The sequence below is a fragment of the Myotis nattereri genome (assembly GCF_964212035.1).
Source record: "Myotis nattereri genome assembly, chromosome: 2".
Classification (NCBI taxonomy): Eukaryota; Metazoa; Chordata; class Mammalia; order Chiroptera; family Vespertilionidae; genus Myotis; species Myotis nattereri.
Window position 1 is genome coordinate 193911035 of NC_138076.1, and position 16820 is coordinate 193927854.

The 16820-nt window shown below is 39.0% G+C and overlaps 1 protein-coding gene across 1 annotated transcript; it reads left to right on the forward strand.

Annotated features, from left to right (window-relative positions):
* Positions 1 to 1367: 1367 nt before the first annotated feature.
* On the forward strand, positions 1368 to 15684 carry LOC308513282 (C-type lectin domain family 4 member A-like). The gene is made up of 5 exons (XM_081083186.1): positions 1368 to 1526; positions 2026 to 2118; positions 12415 to 12566; positions 13594 to 13709; positions 15468 to 15684. Exons 1-5 carry the CDS (start codon positions 1496 to 1498, stop codon positions 15610 to 15612), a joined length of 537 nt encoding a protein of 178 aa, XP_080939312.1. The 5' UTR covers positions 1368 to 1495; the 3' UTR covers positions 15613 to 15684.
* The last annotated feature ends 1136 nt before the right edge of the window (positions 15685 to 16820 follow it).

Genomic DNA, 16820 nt, shown 5'->3' on the forward strand with positions numbered 1-16820 from the left:
CTATTCAGAGTTTTACTTTGTTTTAATTTACCATTCTCCCTATGAATATTTGTCTTATTTTATATTTTGATGTATTGCTCTTTTCTGATTTTGCTACTAGCATTCAAAAGTTTGCCAGTAGCTATCTAGAAATATGTATGGAACAGAGGAATGGAAAGAAGCAAAGAAAATGTAGCACAGGGTTGCAAATGGTCAAGATCATTACATGATTAGAAGAGCCTGTATTAGAGATGAGCAAGGAATCAGAGGTCTTTAACTTCCTTTTTCTATATATAGCTAAGGAGAATGTTTTCTTTTCCTGGACCACCAAGTGACTCAACCCGTGGGTTGTTTTTCTTCATTTTTGAAGGAAACTAAAAATGGATGATGATGTTAACAATCACTCTTCTACTCCTCTTATGACTTGTTGCCTCTCAAATCCATTTTCCGGGTTTTCATTCCTGTTCTCAATGTCATTTTATCATTAGCTATAGAACTATTCTATCACTTAGATTGAGTTGAGTGGAAACCAGGTTGGGTTCAATATTCCTCTATTCATAACAGGTATTTTGTGTTCAAGACTGCTCATGCGGATCAACCGAAGGACTTGTATGCATGCATATAAGCATAACCAATGGACATAAGACACTGGGGGCTAGGAGAGGCCAGGGGATTGTCAAGGGCTGGGGGGGAAAAAAGGACACATATGTAATACCCTTTGTAATACTGTAAGCAATAAAACAATAAAAAAAAAAGACTGCTCGTGTGAGAATGTTTGTGATATTAGTAGAAAGGTCTACATTCCAGATTAACAACAAGGAATTCATGAAGCCTGTCTCTGATGTTATACAACTTCTAATTGCATCTAATCCAGCAGATTATAAATATCACTAACTTCTGCCTAATATTGGTCTTGATGCAATAAAAATATTTACTTTTGCAGCTAGATTCCAGAATCTTTCATTTTGCCATAATGTTCCTATAAAGTGTCCATAGGCCTCTTTGTAATTTACTATGTTTAATTATTATCAAACTATATCCATTTAATTAGACTTTTGCTCACTTCCTAAGATACTGTTCAAAATGTAAAGTTTGGTTAGGAAGCACTTAATTTAATTAAGACCTGTAAGTAATTGCCTTTAGGGCATATGAAATTTTCTATTTCCCATGCCAGAATGCATAAGAATTAGAGAAAGACATTTCATACCAGGAACAGAAAAAATGATTTCAATATTCTTGTCTAAATTTTCATAAATAATTTTGGGTATGTTTCTTAATTTCCTCTTTTATTTTACCCAATATTTAAAAAATACCAGAATCTTTCATCCAAACCGCAACTTCTTCTTTTGAGAGACCCTTTATATTGAAAGTCTCTTAGCTTCATCTGAGTGTTTAGCTGTTGTTTCTGTGCCCTGACCTATTTGAATGAAGGCAGGTCTTTGGATAACACCTTCAGTAAGAGAGATCCAAGAGGCTCCTGGAGCTTTTGAACACAGGGAGCCCTCTGACTCACACAATGGGGCAAGAAGGGCAACCTCAAGGTAGAGGTGAGCATTCCTTTACCAATTCCAAGGAGGAAAGAAGTGTATGATGAGATTATATGAGTCATCTGGAGGGAAGAGGTAGATAACAGATTGAAGACATAAAGTTTGGACTAACATAGTAGATTTTTGAGAAGTTGAAAGAAAGAAAAATTTCACAGAGCTAGAAGTACTTGAAAGAATAAGAAATCAAATATTAACACAGTGGTATGAGAAGTAAAAGACAAAAAAAGATGATGTTTTAAGTAATATGGGAATCAATGGATAAATGTAGTATTTAATAAGGAAGAATAATAAAATGAAAATTACAATTGTTTGAGGATGAGTTTTGCCTAGCTTGCTTAGGACTTCTGAGCTTCTACCTGGTTATATATCATGAGGGAGTTTTTGCACTCTCTTCTTGCTTTAAGTTACTCTGAGATCCTTTGGTTTCTTTATGCTCTAACTTTTAGGAACTCTGGCTTCTTGGCCCCGTGGTAATTGCATTTGTCTTGCTCTTTGGCAGAAAACGAAGTACGGTGGTTTGAAGTGAGGGTCTGGTCTGTTGCTGTGATTTCCATAGCCTTCCTCAGTGCTTGCTTTATTTGGAGCTGTGTGGGTAAGTGCTTCACTGAGGTGCCACTTCTCTTGATTCCTTTCCCTACCATGTTTTATAGAGATTTCTTAGGATGTGCTCGCCTTTCCTCCATTGATATGTCAGCTCTTACTTAGAATGCCATGCTTTGCTTTTCTTAAAAACAACTTTTAATTTATTTTTATTGAATTTCTTGGGGTGACATTAGTTAATAAAATCATATAGGTTTCAAGTATACAATGTAATAAAATATCATCTGCATACTGCATCATGGGCTCATGGGCCAAAGTAAAGTCTCTTTCCATCTCCTTTTATCCCCGATTGGCCCACCTGCACCTCTCTTACCCCACTTTCCCTATGGTTATCACCATACTGTTGTCTGTGTCTTTGTGTTATATATATATTTTTTTCAATTTTTTGAAAAATTTTTCACCTAGGCCCTCATCACCTTCCCCCTGACAGCTGTTCTATATATCTATGCTTTTGTTTCTATTTTGTTTATTAACTTACTTTGTTCACCAGATTGCACATATAAGTGAGATCATACAGTATTTGTTTTTCTCTGACTTGCTTATTTCACTTAGCATAATAATCTTCAGGTCCACCATGCTGTCACAAATGGTAAATTTTCTTCCTTTTTACAGCTGAGTAGTATTCCACTGTGTAAATGTACCCCAGCTTTTTTTGTTCACTCATATACTTATGGGCACTTGGGGTGTTTCCAGATCTTGGATAGTGTAAATAACACTGCAATAAACATAGGGATGCATATATTCTTTCAAATTAGTGTTTCAGACTTCTTAGGTTGTATTCCAAGAAGTAAAATCACTGGGTAAAGATACAGTTCCTTTTTTAATTTTTAAAAGTAACTCCATACTGTTTCCCACCATGACTATACCAGTCTGCATTCCCACTAACAGTGTACTTGGGTTCCCTTTTCTCCACATTACTGCCAGCAATTGTTGTTTGTTGATTTATAGACGAAAGCCATTCTGACAGACATGAGGTGATATCTCATTGTCATTTTAATCTTCCTCTCTCTGATGATTAGTGACATTAAGCATCTTTTTTTTTTAAATATATTTTATTGATTTTTTACAGAGAGGAAGGGAGAGATATAGAGAGTTAGAAACATCGATGAGAGAGAAACATCGATCAGTCACCTCCTGCACACTCCCCACTGGGGATATGCCCGCAACCCAGGTACATGCCCTTGACCGGAATCGAACCTGGGACCCTTCAGTCCGCAGGCCGACGCTCTATCCACTGAGCCAAACCACTTTTGGCAAGCATCTTTTCATGTTTATTGATTATTGTATATCCTCTTACAAGAAGGGTCTATTCAGGTCCTTTGCCCATTCTTAAGTTGGGTTTTTGGTCTTTTTGGTGTTGAGTTGTATACATTCTTTATATATTTTGGAAGTTAACTCCTTTCAGATGTATCGTTGGAGGATGTATTTTCCCTTTTTGTGTTATTGATGGTTTCTTTTACTATGCAAAAGCTTTTTCGTTTGATGTAGTCCCATTTCTTTATTTTTTCCTTTGTTTCCCTTGTCCCAGGAGATATATCAGAAAAAATATTGCTATGTGAGATGTCCAAGATTTTACTACTTATGTTTTCTTCTAGGATTTTTATGGTTTCATGACCTTCATTTAAATCTTTAATCTATTTTGAGTTTATTCTTTTGTGCAGTATAAGCTGGTGGTCTAGTTTCTTTTATTTTTCTTTCTTTAATTCCTTTTTTTTTTTTTGCATGTATTTGTCCAATTTTCCCAGCACCATTTATTGAAGAGACTGTCTTTACCCCATTGTATGATCTTGTCTCCTTTGTCAAATATTAATTAGGCATGCATGGTTTATATCTGGGCTTTCTCTCTCTCTCTCTCCCTGTCACTCCCTCTCTCTTTCTTGATCCTCACCCAAGAATATATTTTCCATTGATTTTTAGACAGAGTGGAAGAGAGAGTAAAAGACAGAGAAATATCAATGTGAGAGAAACACATCAATTGGTTGCCTTCTGCAGTCGGGGCCCGGGACAGGAGGAGCCTGCAACCAAGGTACATGCCCTTGACCGAAATCAAACCTGGGACATTCAGACCGCAGGCTGTGATGCTCTACCCACTGAGCAAAACTGGCTAGGGCTGAGCTCCTGTTTTGTTCCATTAATTTATATTTCTGTTCCCGTGCCAATACCATGCTATTTTGATTGCTTATGGCCTTATAGTATAGTTTCATATTAGATATTGTGATACCTCCAAATTGGTTTTTCTTAAGATTGCTGAGGCTATGCAAGGTCTTTTGTGGTCCCATATAAATTTTTGGAATATTTGTTTTAGATTTGTGAGATATCCCATTGGTATTTTAATAAGAATTACATTGAATCTATTGATAGCTTTAAGTAGTATGGACACTTTAATGATGTTGATTCTTTCTATCCATCAATAGTGTATATTCTTCCAGTTATTTGTATTTTCTTCAATTTCTTTCTTCAGTATCTTATAATTTCTCTAGTATAGATCTTTTACCTCCTTGGTTAAATTTATTCCTAGGTACCTTTTTTTGAGGTGGGGGGGTTGTTGCAATAGCAAATGGAATTGTTTTCTTAATTCCTCTTTCTGATAGTTCATTACTGGTGTATAAAATGCCACCAATTTCTGAATATTAATTTTGCATCTTGCTACTTTGCTGAATTCATTTATTAGATCTAGTGTTCTTTCGTTTGTTGGTTTTTGGTTTTGGTGGAGGCTTAGGGTTTTCTATATAAAATATTATGTCATCTGTGAATAATGACAGTTTTTCTTTCTCTTTTCCAATTTGCATGCCTTTTATTACTTCTTGTCTGGTTGCTGTGGTTAGGACTTCTAGTGCTATGTTGAATAAGGGTGGTGAAAGCTGACATTCCCGTCTTGTTACTGATTTTAAAGAAAACACTTTTAGTTTTTGCCCATTGTGTATGATGCTGCCTATAGGTTTGTCATATTTTGCCTTTATTATGTTAAGGTATGATCCCTCTATTCCCACTTTGCTGTGAATTTTTATCATAAATGAATTATGGATTTTATCATATGCTTTTACTGCCTGTATTGATATGATCATGTGAATTCTATCCTTCATTTTGTTTATGTTATATATCATGATTTGATTTGTGAATATTATACCAACCTTGTATACTGGAATTAATCCCACTTGATCACAATGCATGATCTTTTCAATGTAGTGCTGGATTCAGCTTGTTAATATTTTGTTGAAGATTTTAGCATCTGTGTTCATCAGGGACATTTGCCTTCTTTTTAATTATTTTGTTTAAGTATTGGAAAGGAAGAGATAAAACTTCCCTTTATTTTACATGATCTGATTGTCAATATAAAAAAATCCAAGAAAATCTGTGAATAAATATCTGGAACTGATAAAAAGAATACAATATCCGTATTCTAAAATCAATAACAGCCGAAACCGGTTTGGCTCAGTGGATAGAGCGTTGGCCGGAGGACTGAAAGGTCCCAGGTTCGATTCCGGTCAAGGGCATGTACCTTGGTTGCAGGCACATTCCCAGTAAGAGATGTGCAGGAGGCAGCTGATCGATGTTTCTCTCTCATCGATGTTTCTAACTCTCCATCTCTTCTCCCTTCCTCTCTGTAAAAAATCAATAAAACATATTTAAAATAAAATAAAGTCAATAACATTTTTATACCATTCATGCCTTTCTTGATTATTAACTTTTCTTCCAGATTTACTTCATTTGGTTTTATTAGCATTTCCGCAATGATAACCTTATATATGAATGTGTGTTAGTAGTAGCCATACTTTAAGACACCATCTGCCACTACTGGGTTCAATAGTGGTCAAGTGTTCTCTAGTGACAAAGTCCTCTATTGAGAATGCTTTGACAATCACAATTCTTTAGAGTATGGTTTTTGATTTTCATGTGGGAGTCTTTTCCAACATGAGAAAAAGTATTCAAATGAAATAATAGAGATGGAGAGGAACAAAATATTTCTTTACTATTTCATTAGTTTCCAAACAAATATGTCAAGTATATTTTGTGAGAAATCTCAAAGACTTTTTTCTTCCTAATGCACAGTTTGCTTCTCCATTCACTGATAAGGTGATTAAAAACAGTTCTTGAATAACCTGGGAGGAAGTGAAACAGATTTTATATGTCAAATGGGCCCATTTCAAGTTTCTTTGAGATAAATAAATCTCACAGTGTTTACTACACCACAAATAATTATCACCAAAGTTAGAACCTGCTTTATTTTTTATGGTCAAGAGCAAGAGAGGAGGAGGCTCAAGAAAAGTTATTTTATTTATCAAGAGAATGCAGATATTCAGGTCTCCTGGATATAGGCTAAGAGAAAGGTAGAAAGGTTTCACAGTAGTGAGATTCAGAAGTCAAAGGTCAAGGCAGAAATGAGTCAAGAATAAATTCAGGACCCAAGAGAGAACAGGTCTTTTTAAAATTATTAATTATATATTTTTATTGATTTCAGAGAGGAAGGAAGAGGGAGAAAGATAGAAACATCAATGATGAGAGAGAATCATTGGTCGACTGCCTCCTGCATGCCCCACACTGAGGATGAGCCTGCAACCCAAGCATATGCCCTGCCCTGGAATAGAACCATGACCTCCTGGTTCATAGGTTGACGCTCAACCACTGAGCCACGCTGGCCAGGTGGGAGAACAGGTTTTGCTCAATATGCACACCCTTCACCATAAAAGTTAATGTTCATTTAAGATATTTAAAATGTTGCTAAACGTTTAAAGGTCCACCTAGGTTTCTATTTACCGCATATATTTATCTTTAACTACCAGCAGTCAGAAATTTTAGAAAATATCAAAATAACCTCCAAACTTCCTCAGGATTATTAAAATTAAGGCGAAGTAGACAGCCAATTGGTCAACAAATATCTATAGGTCATTATGATGGTCACTGTCCTAGGTGCTTGTGATTCACTGATATAGAAAAGAAGTAGAATATCTGTCCTAGAATACAGAGGTTAAATTTCAATGAGGGAAGAGCAAATATAAATGTGTAGGCCTATGTAACAAATGAATATAAGCAACCAGTAATTCAGCACTGCCTTTACTGGGCTTGCATACAGAGAAGACAGTGGTGGTAGTTGGAAATAAGCCCACTTGGCCCAAATTGATGGAGTTTAAGCTCTATAGTAAAAGAACAGGTGGATACTAATCCTTCTTTCTTCACAGTGAATTTTCATTTTATACATGGCAAAACTGACAAAAGGCTGTCTGAACTACGCACATATAATTCAGGTTTAACCTGCTTCAGTGAAGGGACAAGCATGACAGGTAAGGTGTTGCAATTATTTAAAAAAAAAAAAAGATTTTAGGCAGAGGGAGGGAGGGAGGGTGAGAGAGAGAGGGAGAAAGAGGGAGAGAGGAAGAAAGAGAGAGAGACATCAATGTGAGAGAGAAACATTGACTGATTGACTCCTGCACACTCTCCAACCAGAGATCAAACCCACAACCTGAGTATATGCCCTGACTGGGAATAGAACCTTTTTGTGCACAAGATAACATTCCAACCAACTGAGCCATACTAGCCAGGGCATGTACTGTAATTCTGAACCAGACTGTCTCTTTTCTCAGAGGTCTGAGGGGAGCTCAAGATTGATTTATTCTAGTTTTTAAAAGTAGTCTCTGCTTGGATATATATCAACTTACATGCTCATATCAGGCTCTAGATTTTCCCTTAAAACAATTCATTTTCCAGACTTCCAGACAAATGCTACCGACATCCACATAATTTGCTCAAGCCAACTGTGGAAATATTTCATAAAAATTCTGCTTTCAAATTATTCTTACTTTTATCAAATGGAAAAAAATATCTTTTGGTATTTAAGGTTTCTAATTAAAAATACTTATCTCCATTCCAAGTAACAGCGTTATCACTGGCTAATTTTGAGGTTGGACCATGAGTCAGGATGAGACTGTCCTCACTTTAAAACTGTGTAGATGTACCATAGCTGTTTTACCCACTTTACTGATAGACACTTGGGCTGCTTCCAAATCTTGGCTAATGCTGCAATGCACATAGAGATGCATATATCCTTTTGAATTAGTGTTTTGGGTTTCTTTGTATAAATTCCCAGAAGTGGAGTTCCTGGGTCATGAGGTCGTTACATTTCTTTCTTATTTTTTTGTTTGTTTGTTTGAATAGTATTTATTGATTGCTATTTTTTTACTTTGTATTTTTTTTTAAATCTTTATTGTTCAGATTATTACATTTGTTCCTCTTTTTTCCCCCCCATAACTCCCCTCCTCCCAGTTCCCGCCCCACCATCCGCCCTCACTCCCCACCCACTGTCCTCATCCATAGGTGCACGATTTTTGTCCAGTCTCTTCCCGCATCTCCCACACCCCTTTCCCCCCCAAGAATAGTCAGTCCATTCCCTTTCTATGTCCCTGATTCTATTATAATCACCAGTTCATTCTGTTCATCGGATTATTTATTCACTTGATTCTTAGATTCACTTGTTGAATGATGCATATTTGTTGTTCATAATTTGTATCTTTACCTTTTTCTTCCTCTTCCTCTTCTTAAAGGATACCTTTCAGCATTTCATATAATCCTGGTTTGGTGGTGATGAACTCCTTTAGCTTTTCCTTATCTGTGAAGCTCTTTATCTGACCTTCAATTCTGATTGATAGCTTTGCTGGATAAAGTAATCTTGGTTGTAGGTTCTTGGTATTCATCACTTTGAATATTTCTTGCCACTCCCTTCTGGCCTGCAAAGTTTCTGTTGAGAAATCAGCTGACAGTCGTATGGGTATTCCCTTGTAGGTAACTGAGTTTCTTTCTCTTGCTGTTTTTAAGATTCTCTCTTTATCTTTTGCTCTTGGCATTTTAATTATGATGTGTCTTGATGTGGTCCTCTTTGGATTCCTTTTGTTTGGGGTTCTCCGCGCTTCTTGGACCTGTAAGTCCATTTCTTTCACCAGGTGAGGGAAGTTTTCTGTCATTATTTCTTCAAATAGGTTTTCAATATCTTGCTCTCTCTCATCTTCTGGCACCCCTATAATTCTGATGTTGGTACGCCTGAAGCTGTCCCAGAGGCTCCTTACACTATCCTCGCATTTTTGGATTCTTTTTTCATTTTGCTTTTCCGGTTGGGTGTTTTTTGCTTCTTTGCATTTCAAATCATTGACTTGATTCTTGCGCTCCTCTGGTCTGCTGTCGGGAGTCTGTATAATATTCTTTATTTCAGTTAGTGTATGCTTAATTTCTAGTTGGTTCCCCAATATAACATCGAGGGTCTCATTAGTTTTCTTGGAGATCTCATTAAGTTTATCGGCGGCTTCTAAACAGTTCTTGAGAGACCTTAAAAGTGTGGTTCTGAACTCTAGATCTTCCATTGACAATTTTGTCCTGTTTCTTTGTCTCCGCATTTTGTTATGCTTCCTTGGTGCACCCCCTAGTGGTCTTTGTTCGCAGTCTTATAAACCTTGATTGTTGTAGCTAATACTAGGGAGGGTTTGACCTCCAGGCCAAGTGGCTATGAGAATCAGCTGAGTCTGCAGTGAGAGAACTTCTGTCCTCTGGGGAGGTGCTAATCTAGCCTTTGCCTGAGGCTATCCGGCAAATGCCTGTGTGCAGGGCTTGGGCGGGGTGGGTCGCACAGGATCAACAGGGTGGGCCGGAGAGAGCAGTTATGGCGGCTCTCAGTCCTGTCCCCAGGGGCTCTGCCTCTCTGAGTCCCAGCACCCGCTGCAAAGCTCGGAGAGAAAGCTGCACTCGCTCTGACCGAAGCTAGGCAGTCCCGCTTCTCCCGTTTGAGTCTGGGTCCCTAAAGACTCGCCCGGATCTGGAGCTCAGAGTCTGCAACTCCCTCCCGATTGAAAACGCCAACCGCGCCCTCCGCTGCCAGCCCGCTCCGCGCACTCGGCACCTCAGAATTTGACTTCAGCACTGCGCCTCCTCTGAGTGTCCGTATGCGTTTCTCTTTCCTCCTAGTTGTAGGACTTCCACTCAGCCAGCGTTCCAGTGGTTTTGGGTGATGTCCGTTCCGTCTTTTAGTTTCACTTTTGAAGTAGTTGTTCAAAGCAGCAAACTCCGGCGTTAACCTATGCCGCCATCTTGGTTCTCTCCACTTTGTATTTTTTTTAAATTAAATTTATCAACCTGATACTGGTCAATAGTGTTATATGGGGTTCAAGTGTACATTTCTATGATACATGATTTGTATATTGCATTGTAAACACAATATTTCCACTTTGATTAAAGTTAAAAATGAATTGAAATCCACATGGTATCTTCTCCAATTTATTTCCTACGCGGTTTGACTCAGAGTTTAAAAACAAAACTCATGTTATTTTTATTTTTAAAAAAATATTTTTATTGATTTCAAAGAAGAAGTGAAAGGGAGAGAGAGATATAAACATCAATGTGTAGGCTTATGTAACAAATGAATACAAGCAACCACTGATCAGAGAACCACTGATCAGTTGACTCCTGCACGCCCTGCTCTGGAGGATTGAGACCGCAACTCAGGCATGTGTGGGGGGCTGTTTCTCTCTTTTCCATGTCCCGCATGGAAAAGGAAACAGTCCATTTGCTGAGTGGAGGAGCTGGGGATTAAGAAATTAAAGAAAGACCAAGACGCAGAAATAGATTTTAAGCTGGGGCCAGGTGGGTGCCATCCTCTCTGATGGAGAGGTGGCAAAAAGTGGGCTGAGCCACACAGCAGGTTTATTTTAAAGGCCTAGATTTACATATCTAGTTCCGCCCCTGCCTGATTAACATGTCCAGCCTTATTGGGGAAGCATGTTCCCAGGGCGTGGCTCTGCCTATGCTCTGAGTTCAGCTGACAATAATGATAAGAAAATGCCTCGGTGCCTCCCAGGCGGCCCACTACAGGCATGTGCATGTGCCCTGACGGAGAATCAAACAGTGACTTCTTGGTTTATAGGTTGATGCTCAATCACTTAGCCAGACCCGCCAGACTCTTATAAGTTTTGTTTTGTTTTAAACTTATCTATTAGCACCTAAATACCATTCAAAAGTTTATCCCACCCTGATCATTTATTTTAAAAACTGCCTGCTTGGGTTTGTTTCTGTGTATTAGGTAGATCTGCTATGACCCTTTCTGGAGGGTCTCTAGTGCAGGCCCATGTCAGATTCTGTTTGTGACTGACCTTGAGTAGGTGGTTTGGAGCCAGCAGTGATCTGCAGTTTGTGGCTCCCTCTGCTGGGGCTGAGTGCATTTGGAAAGGACCAAAATGTGCACCAAGTTCTGCTTTTCCTAGCCCCAGGCCCAGAAGCAGATCAGGCAAAGACTTGAAGCATCCAGAGGTCTGCCTCTAGAGGCCTGAAGGTTGATTGTTATTCACAGTCACTTAATGAGCCTTAGGCTGTAGACCAAGCCAGCCATAAACTCCACAGAATGGGGTGAGAGGTTTTCCAATGGGTGGGAGCCATTGTCCCCCTCCACCCCCTCCCCCAGGCAAAAGTAATAAAGAACAAAATAATGAACGATAAAGGTCTGCCTGAGAAAGATGTCTTTTGCAGTAGCGGGGAATGACTCAACAGAGCCCCCAACCCTGGATTCTCCTCACATAGCTCTAGTCCACTGTGCCTTCCCTCTGTCTGAGCCCAAGGTGAGTGGCTGCACATGAACTTTTGTGTGTGGCCCTTTAAGAGGGTGCCTGTGTTTCCAGTAGTCTCTCCCTGTCCAACAGAAACCCTGCTGCTTTTCACAGCCAGATGTTATGTGGGCACCTTTCTCAGTTCTGTGTTCTGGGCTGGGGAGCCCAGCCTGGGGTTTAGAACCTCGACTTCTCAGGGGGAATCCCGGCAGCTGAGATATCCCTCTGGAACTTCATCTGCTGCCTGTGAGAGCTCGGCCAGCCTTCTAGGGCCTTCATATTTCCTACCAGTCTTGATGGGGGCTCTGCTTTACATCCTTGGTTATAGGGGTTGTCTCCAGCTAATCTTCAGTTGGTTATTCAGGATGATTTTTCTGTATTTTGGTTGTAATTCCAGTTTGGTCCTAGAAGAGTGTCAGTGTAACTTCCACATAACCCGACACCATCTTGGAGTCCCCTTAATTAAACTTGTTTTATCTATTCCTTTTCTAACACCAATCTGGAAAGGAAACGAAAGTCTTGATTTTTTGCTGCCTAATGCAGGTAGACTTTATATCCTTGATAGCTGATAGGTGATGACCCCTTGTTACCCCTGGGTGAAGATGGGAATTTTGGTTTTCATGCAGCCTCCCTTGGTCTTTAATTTTAAGAAAACACACTCTAAAAGTTACTTTTAAAAATATTGAACCTATGTGATCTTCTTCTCAACACAGAGAAATACTGGAGCTGCTGCCCACGGAGTTGGAAGTCATTTAGTTTGAACTGCTACTTTATTTCTACTGACACCAACAATTGGACAGAAAGTAGAAAGAACTGCTTAAGAATGAAGGCTCACCTGCTGGTGATCAACTCCAAGGAAGAGCAGGTACATTTGATAGATATTGGAGCCAAAAATTCTGCCTGGGTTTTGTACACCTCTCTTGGAGAAGGAGGAGGTTTTCATTGTCGTGAGATATTGGTTATGGCAAAGGCTTTCAATGACATAGGCTACGTAAGCCTTTACATTTCATACCTTTTTTCTATTTCCACAAAACTAAACTCCCCCAACATACATAAGGACATTTAAATTGTAATATGTGGAGGTTGATGGGACGATGAAAATATTTCAGCCTGATATATCAGTTTGTTATTTCAACATGTAAATGTTTTATGAATTGTTAAGTAACCGATGTAGTATTAAGTCAAATGGGGAAATGAAGTAAAAGAATCTTTGATGTTGTGAAAGGAAAAAGATTTAATGTGAAGAAGTTTACTCATGTATAACTTCAAAGAATACCCTCTCTTAGTGAAGAAAAGAGGGAGAGAGTCTAAGATGAGAATTTACTGCAATTATGGATAGAAATCACTTCCATATGTATTGAACATTGCTATGTTCTGACTGTGTGTGTGTCCTCTCCAAATTTACATGTTGAAATTCTAACTCCCAAAGGCGATGGTATTAGGAATTGGGGGGTTAGGGAGGTGCATAGGCCATTAGGGTGAAGCCATCATAAATCAGGTTAGTGTTCTTATAAAAGAGACTCCAAACAGCTGCCCCGCCTTCCATCATGTGAGGACACAGCCAGAAGGAGCCAGCTATGACTCTGGAAGAGGGATTTTCCCAATCATGCTCCAACCCTGATTGGGGATTCCAGCCTCCAGATCTGTGAGAAGTATGTGTATTGTTTATAAGCTACCCAGTCTGTGGTCTTTCGTTGTAGCAGCCTGAATAGATGCAGACAAACAGCAGGCTCACAGGATGTCCATGACCCTGTACTGCAGAGCCAGAGGAGGCCTGGCCTCCTGGCTCTTCCTGGCTCCTCTTCTTCTCTTCTCTCTCCCTAAGGCCATAAAGAACTCAGTTCAACCTGAGTAATCCAAAGGCCATAACTCCTTCTTTTTTATTTCCTCAGGATTTTATCATTCAGAACCTGGATAAAAGCAAAAAGTACTATTTGGGGCTGTCAGACCCAGAGGGTAACAGAGACTGGCAGTGGGTTGATCAGACACCGTACAATGCAAGTGCCACGTGAGTATAGAATTTGATAAAGGAATCCTGAGTCCTGGATTTTAGAGTGTCCAAAGTATCGGGTTTGAAAATAAAATAGCTCAGGCTTCTTGTAACGCTTGGCACTAAGTTAAATAATTTTATTTATTATCTCATTGAATCATCACAAGAACCCTATGGAGCACAGATTATTATTTTTTCATTGTAGAGCTGAGGAAACTGAGTTAGAGAGTTTAGATAACTCAGCATATGTTATCTGGCACTGGTGACAATGGCCTTAAACCCAGGTCTATTTGATACCAAAGTGTGTATGTTTTATTTTTAAATCCCTCCTCCTCCTTAAGTATGTTTGCATTGATTTCTGAGAGAGGAAGGGAGAGGGAGAGAGGGACAGAAACATCAATGATGAGAATCATTGATTGGCTGCCTCCCGCATATCCGCAATGGCAACCAAGCCCACAACCCAGGCATGTGCCCTGACTGGGAATTGAACTGTGACCCTGGTTCATGGGTCGATGCTCAACCGCTGAGCCACACCAGTTGGGCCATAATCTGTGTTTTGACCACACATCTTTATCTCTAAATAAACACATAGTCATGTTAATTAAAATCATAACCAATTGTTAATAGAGTAGGTCCTCGGGTTACGTGGGAGATCGGTTCCTACGGCGTGACTTAACGTGATTTTCACTGTAAGTGGGAACCCACCTCCATAAGCACCTACGTCACTCACATGGAGCACATACACAGCAGTAATGAAGTGAAACAGTAAAAAACATTTAAAATAAAGATAACAATTCCTGACCTTTACTTGTGGGAAATAAATAATAAAAAACATAAAGCACATATGTATAAACATCGAAATGATGAAACTTTTTTCTTTTTACAAATAAATGGGAGATGGTGACATAACCCCGAAACGACTACATCGAGTCCGCTGTAACCCAAGGACTCTCTGTATTTATTATCTCTCATAAAGCAAATGAACTAAATTCTGATAGTTTTACAATATCCCATATTTGTGTAGGTCTTTTAAAATTCTTAAGTACTTTAGTACATTACTATTTTTTAAAAATTTATTTTTATATTTTTGTTAATACTCACATGAGGATATTTTTCCATTATTTCTAGAGAGAGTGGAAAGGAGGGGGAGAGACAGTGAGAGAGAAACATCGATGTGAGAGATATGTATTGGTTGCCTCACGCACACGCCTGGCCCTACACTGAGCCAAACCGGCCAGGGCAGTACATTACTATTTTTGATCCTTATATCAACTGCATGAAATATATAAGGATCTTACTCTATTCTTTATTTTTTAGATATGTAAATAAAGGAAATTAAATAACATGTTCAAGATAACAGGAATCAGAGCATATTCATTGATTTTAACTATTTCTTTAGACTCCAAAGCCGTTAGTTAAAAAAAAAAAAGAACGAACTACATTAAGACTTGGGACCAGAGTAAACTGTCATCATTTAAGGAAGCCTGTGTCTGACAGCCCCTAGAACAGGGCATGGACAAATAGAAGGGCCTCTGGGATATCTGCTGGGAAGGTGTTTAATGCAATAAGATGACACCATACTGGGGGGTGTGTAGGCACAATTTTCACGGGAAATGCAAAAGACACAGATGGAGAAAAAAACCTGCCTAATAAGTAGAAGAGAAATGATTGGGCACATCTGCTTTGACTTCTGTACAGTTTAACCCCAGCCTCCCACCTCACTGTCTCTAACCCTTTTCACTATTTGAAGTCACATCCACATTTTTCCCCTTTCAGATTCTGGCATCAAGGCGAACCCAATAATCAGTGGGAGCGCTGTGTTATACTGAATCATCGTTCACAGAGATCGTGGGGCTGGAATGATGTTTATTGTGAGAAATCTCACTGGTCAATTTGCAAGATGATGAAGATCCACTTATGAGTGGGAAATTCTCTATGAATATGCGGTTGAATTAGAAGCCACCAATAAAGAGTTAAATAATTTTCTTTTTAGAATTCATGTGTAAGCTTGTGTAAGTGATCTCCAGAGAATTTTCCAATAGGCTGTTACCTATTCAACATATATAAAATAAGTGTACATATCAATTCATGTATTCATTCACACAATGAACACCTATGGAGCATTTTATAGTATTCTGTATACTGGAGAGCCTATTCGCAGACAAATGGAGGGAGCATGAGCCTCCTCCCCCAATTTTTGTCTAATTGTTAAGATTTATCAAGTGTGGGAAAAGCCCAGCCCACAGGCCATATAAGGCACCTTAAATCATTTGGTCTGGCTCTGCCAAGGCATTAAGGGGTGAGTTAATTAAATGTTTGACACATTTAATTATGTTTAAATACAGCAAGCTTATTTTTAAGTTGATAATTTTATATGGCCCAAGAATGATGTTATAAATATCCAAATGGCTATTGACAAAAAAAGGTCCCCCGCCCCTGAGTTAGATACTGATATAATATGATGTGGCTTCTCCATTTATCTGGATTTATCTCTTTACTAGAGGCCCGATGCATGAAATTCATGCAAGGGGCTCGGCCCTCACAGCCCTGGCTGCCTTGGGCTTTGCAGCCTCAGCTACCTTTGCCCTTGCAGCCGTGGCTTCATCCCGAAGGTTGTCTGGACTGTCTTTCCACCGTCTGGTTTAATTAGTATATTAGCTCTTTATTATATAGGATGGGCTGCTCAAAAGCAAAACAGTACCAACCATTACATTCCATTTCTCTCAGACAGATTCATTATTTTCACTAAAAACGTATTACATAACATTTGGAATATGATGCACATCAATGGAGGATAAGTTTCAGCTTTGGCCCAGTAGGCTCTTGTGCTTCTTAACATTCTCTGTTTGGACTTGAAGTGTCATTTAATATCAGAGTTCAGGCATAGGATAATCAGAGATTGAGCATTGGGTATTCAGAATTAGAGAATTAGAAGTCATTACTGGTGTAAAAACGGAGCCACTTTAAAATGGAGTCAGAGCTGCCACCCCATTGAAACTTCCTTGCAGGTCTTACTTCTCAAACCTTTGGAATATTAAAACTTGAAAAATAACCTTTGGCCTGGGCCTAAAGCAGCACTGTATCTCAAACAACTCTTTACAAAAACAACAACAAAGCTGATATAATGAC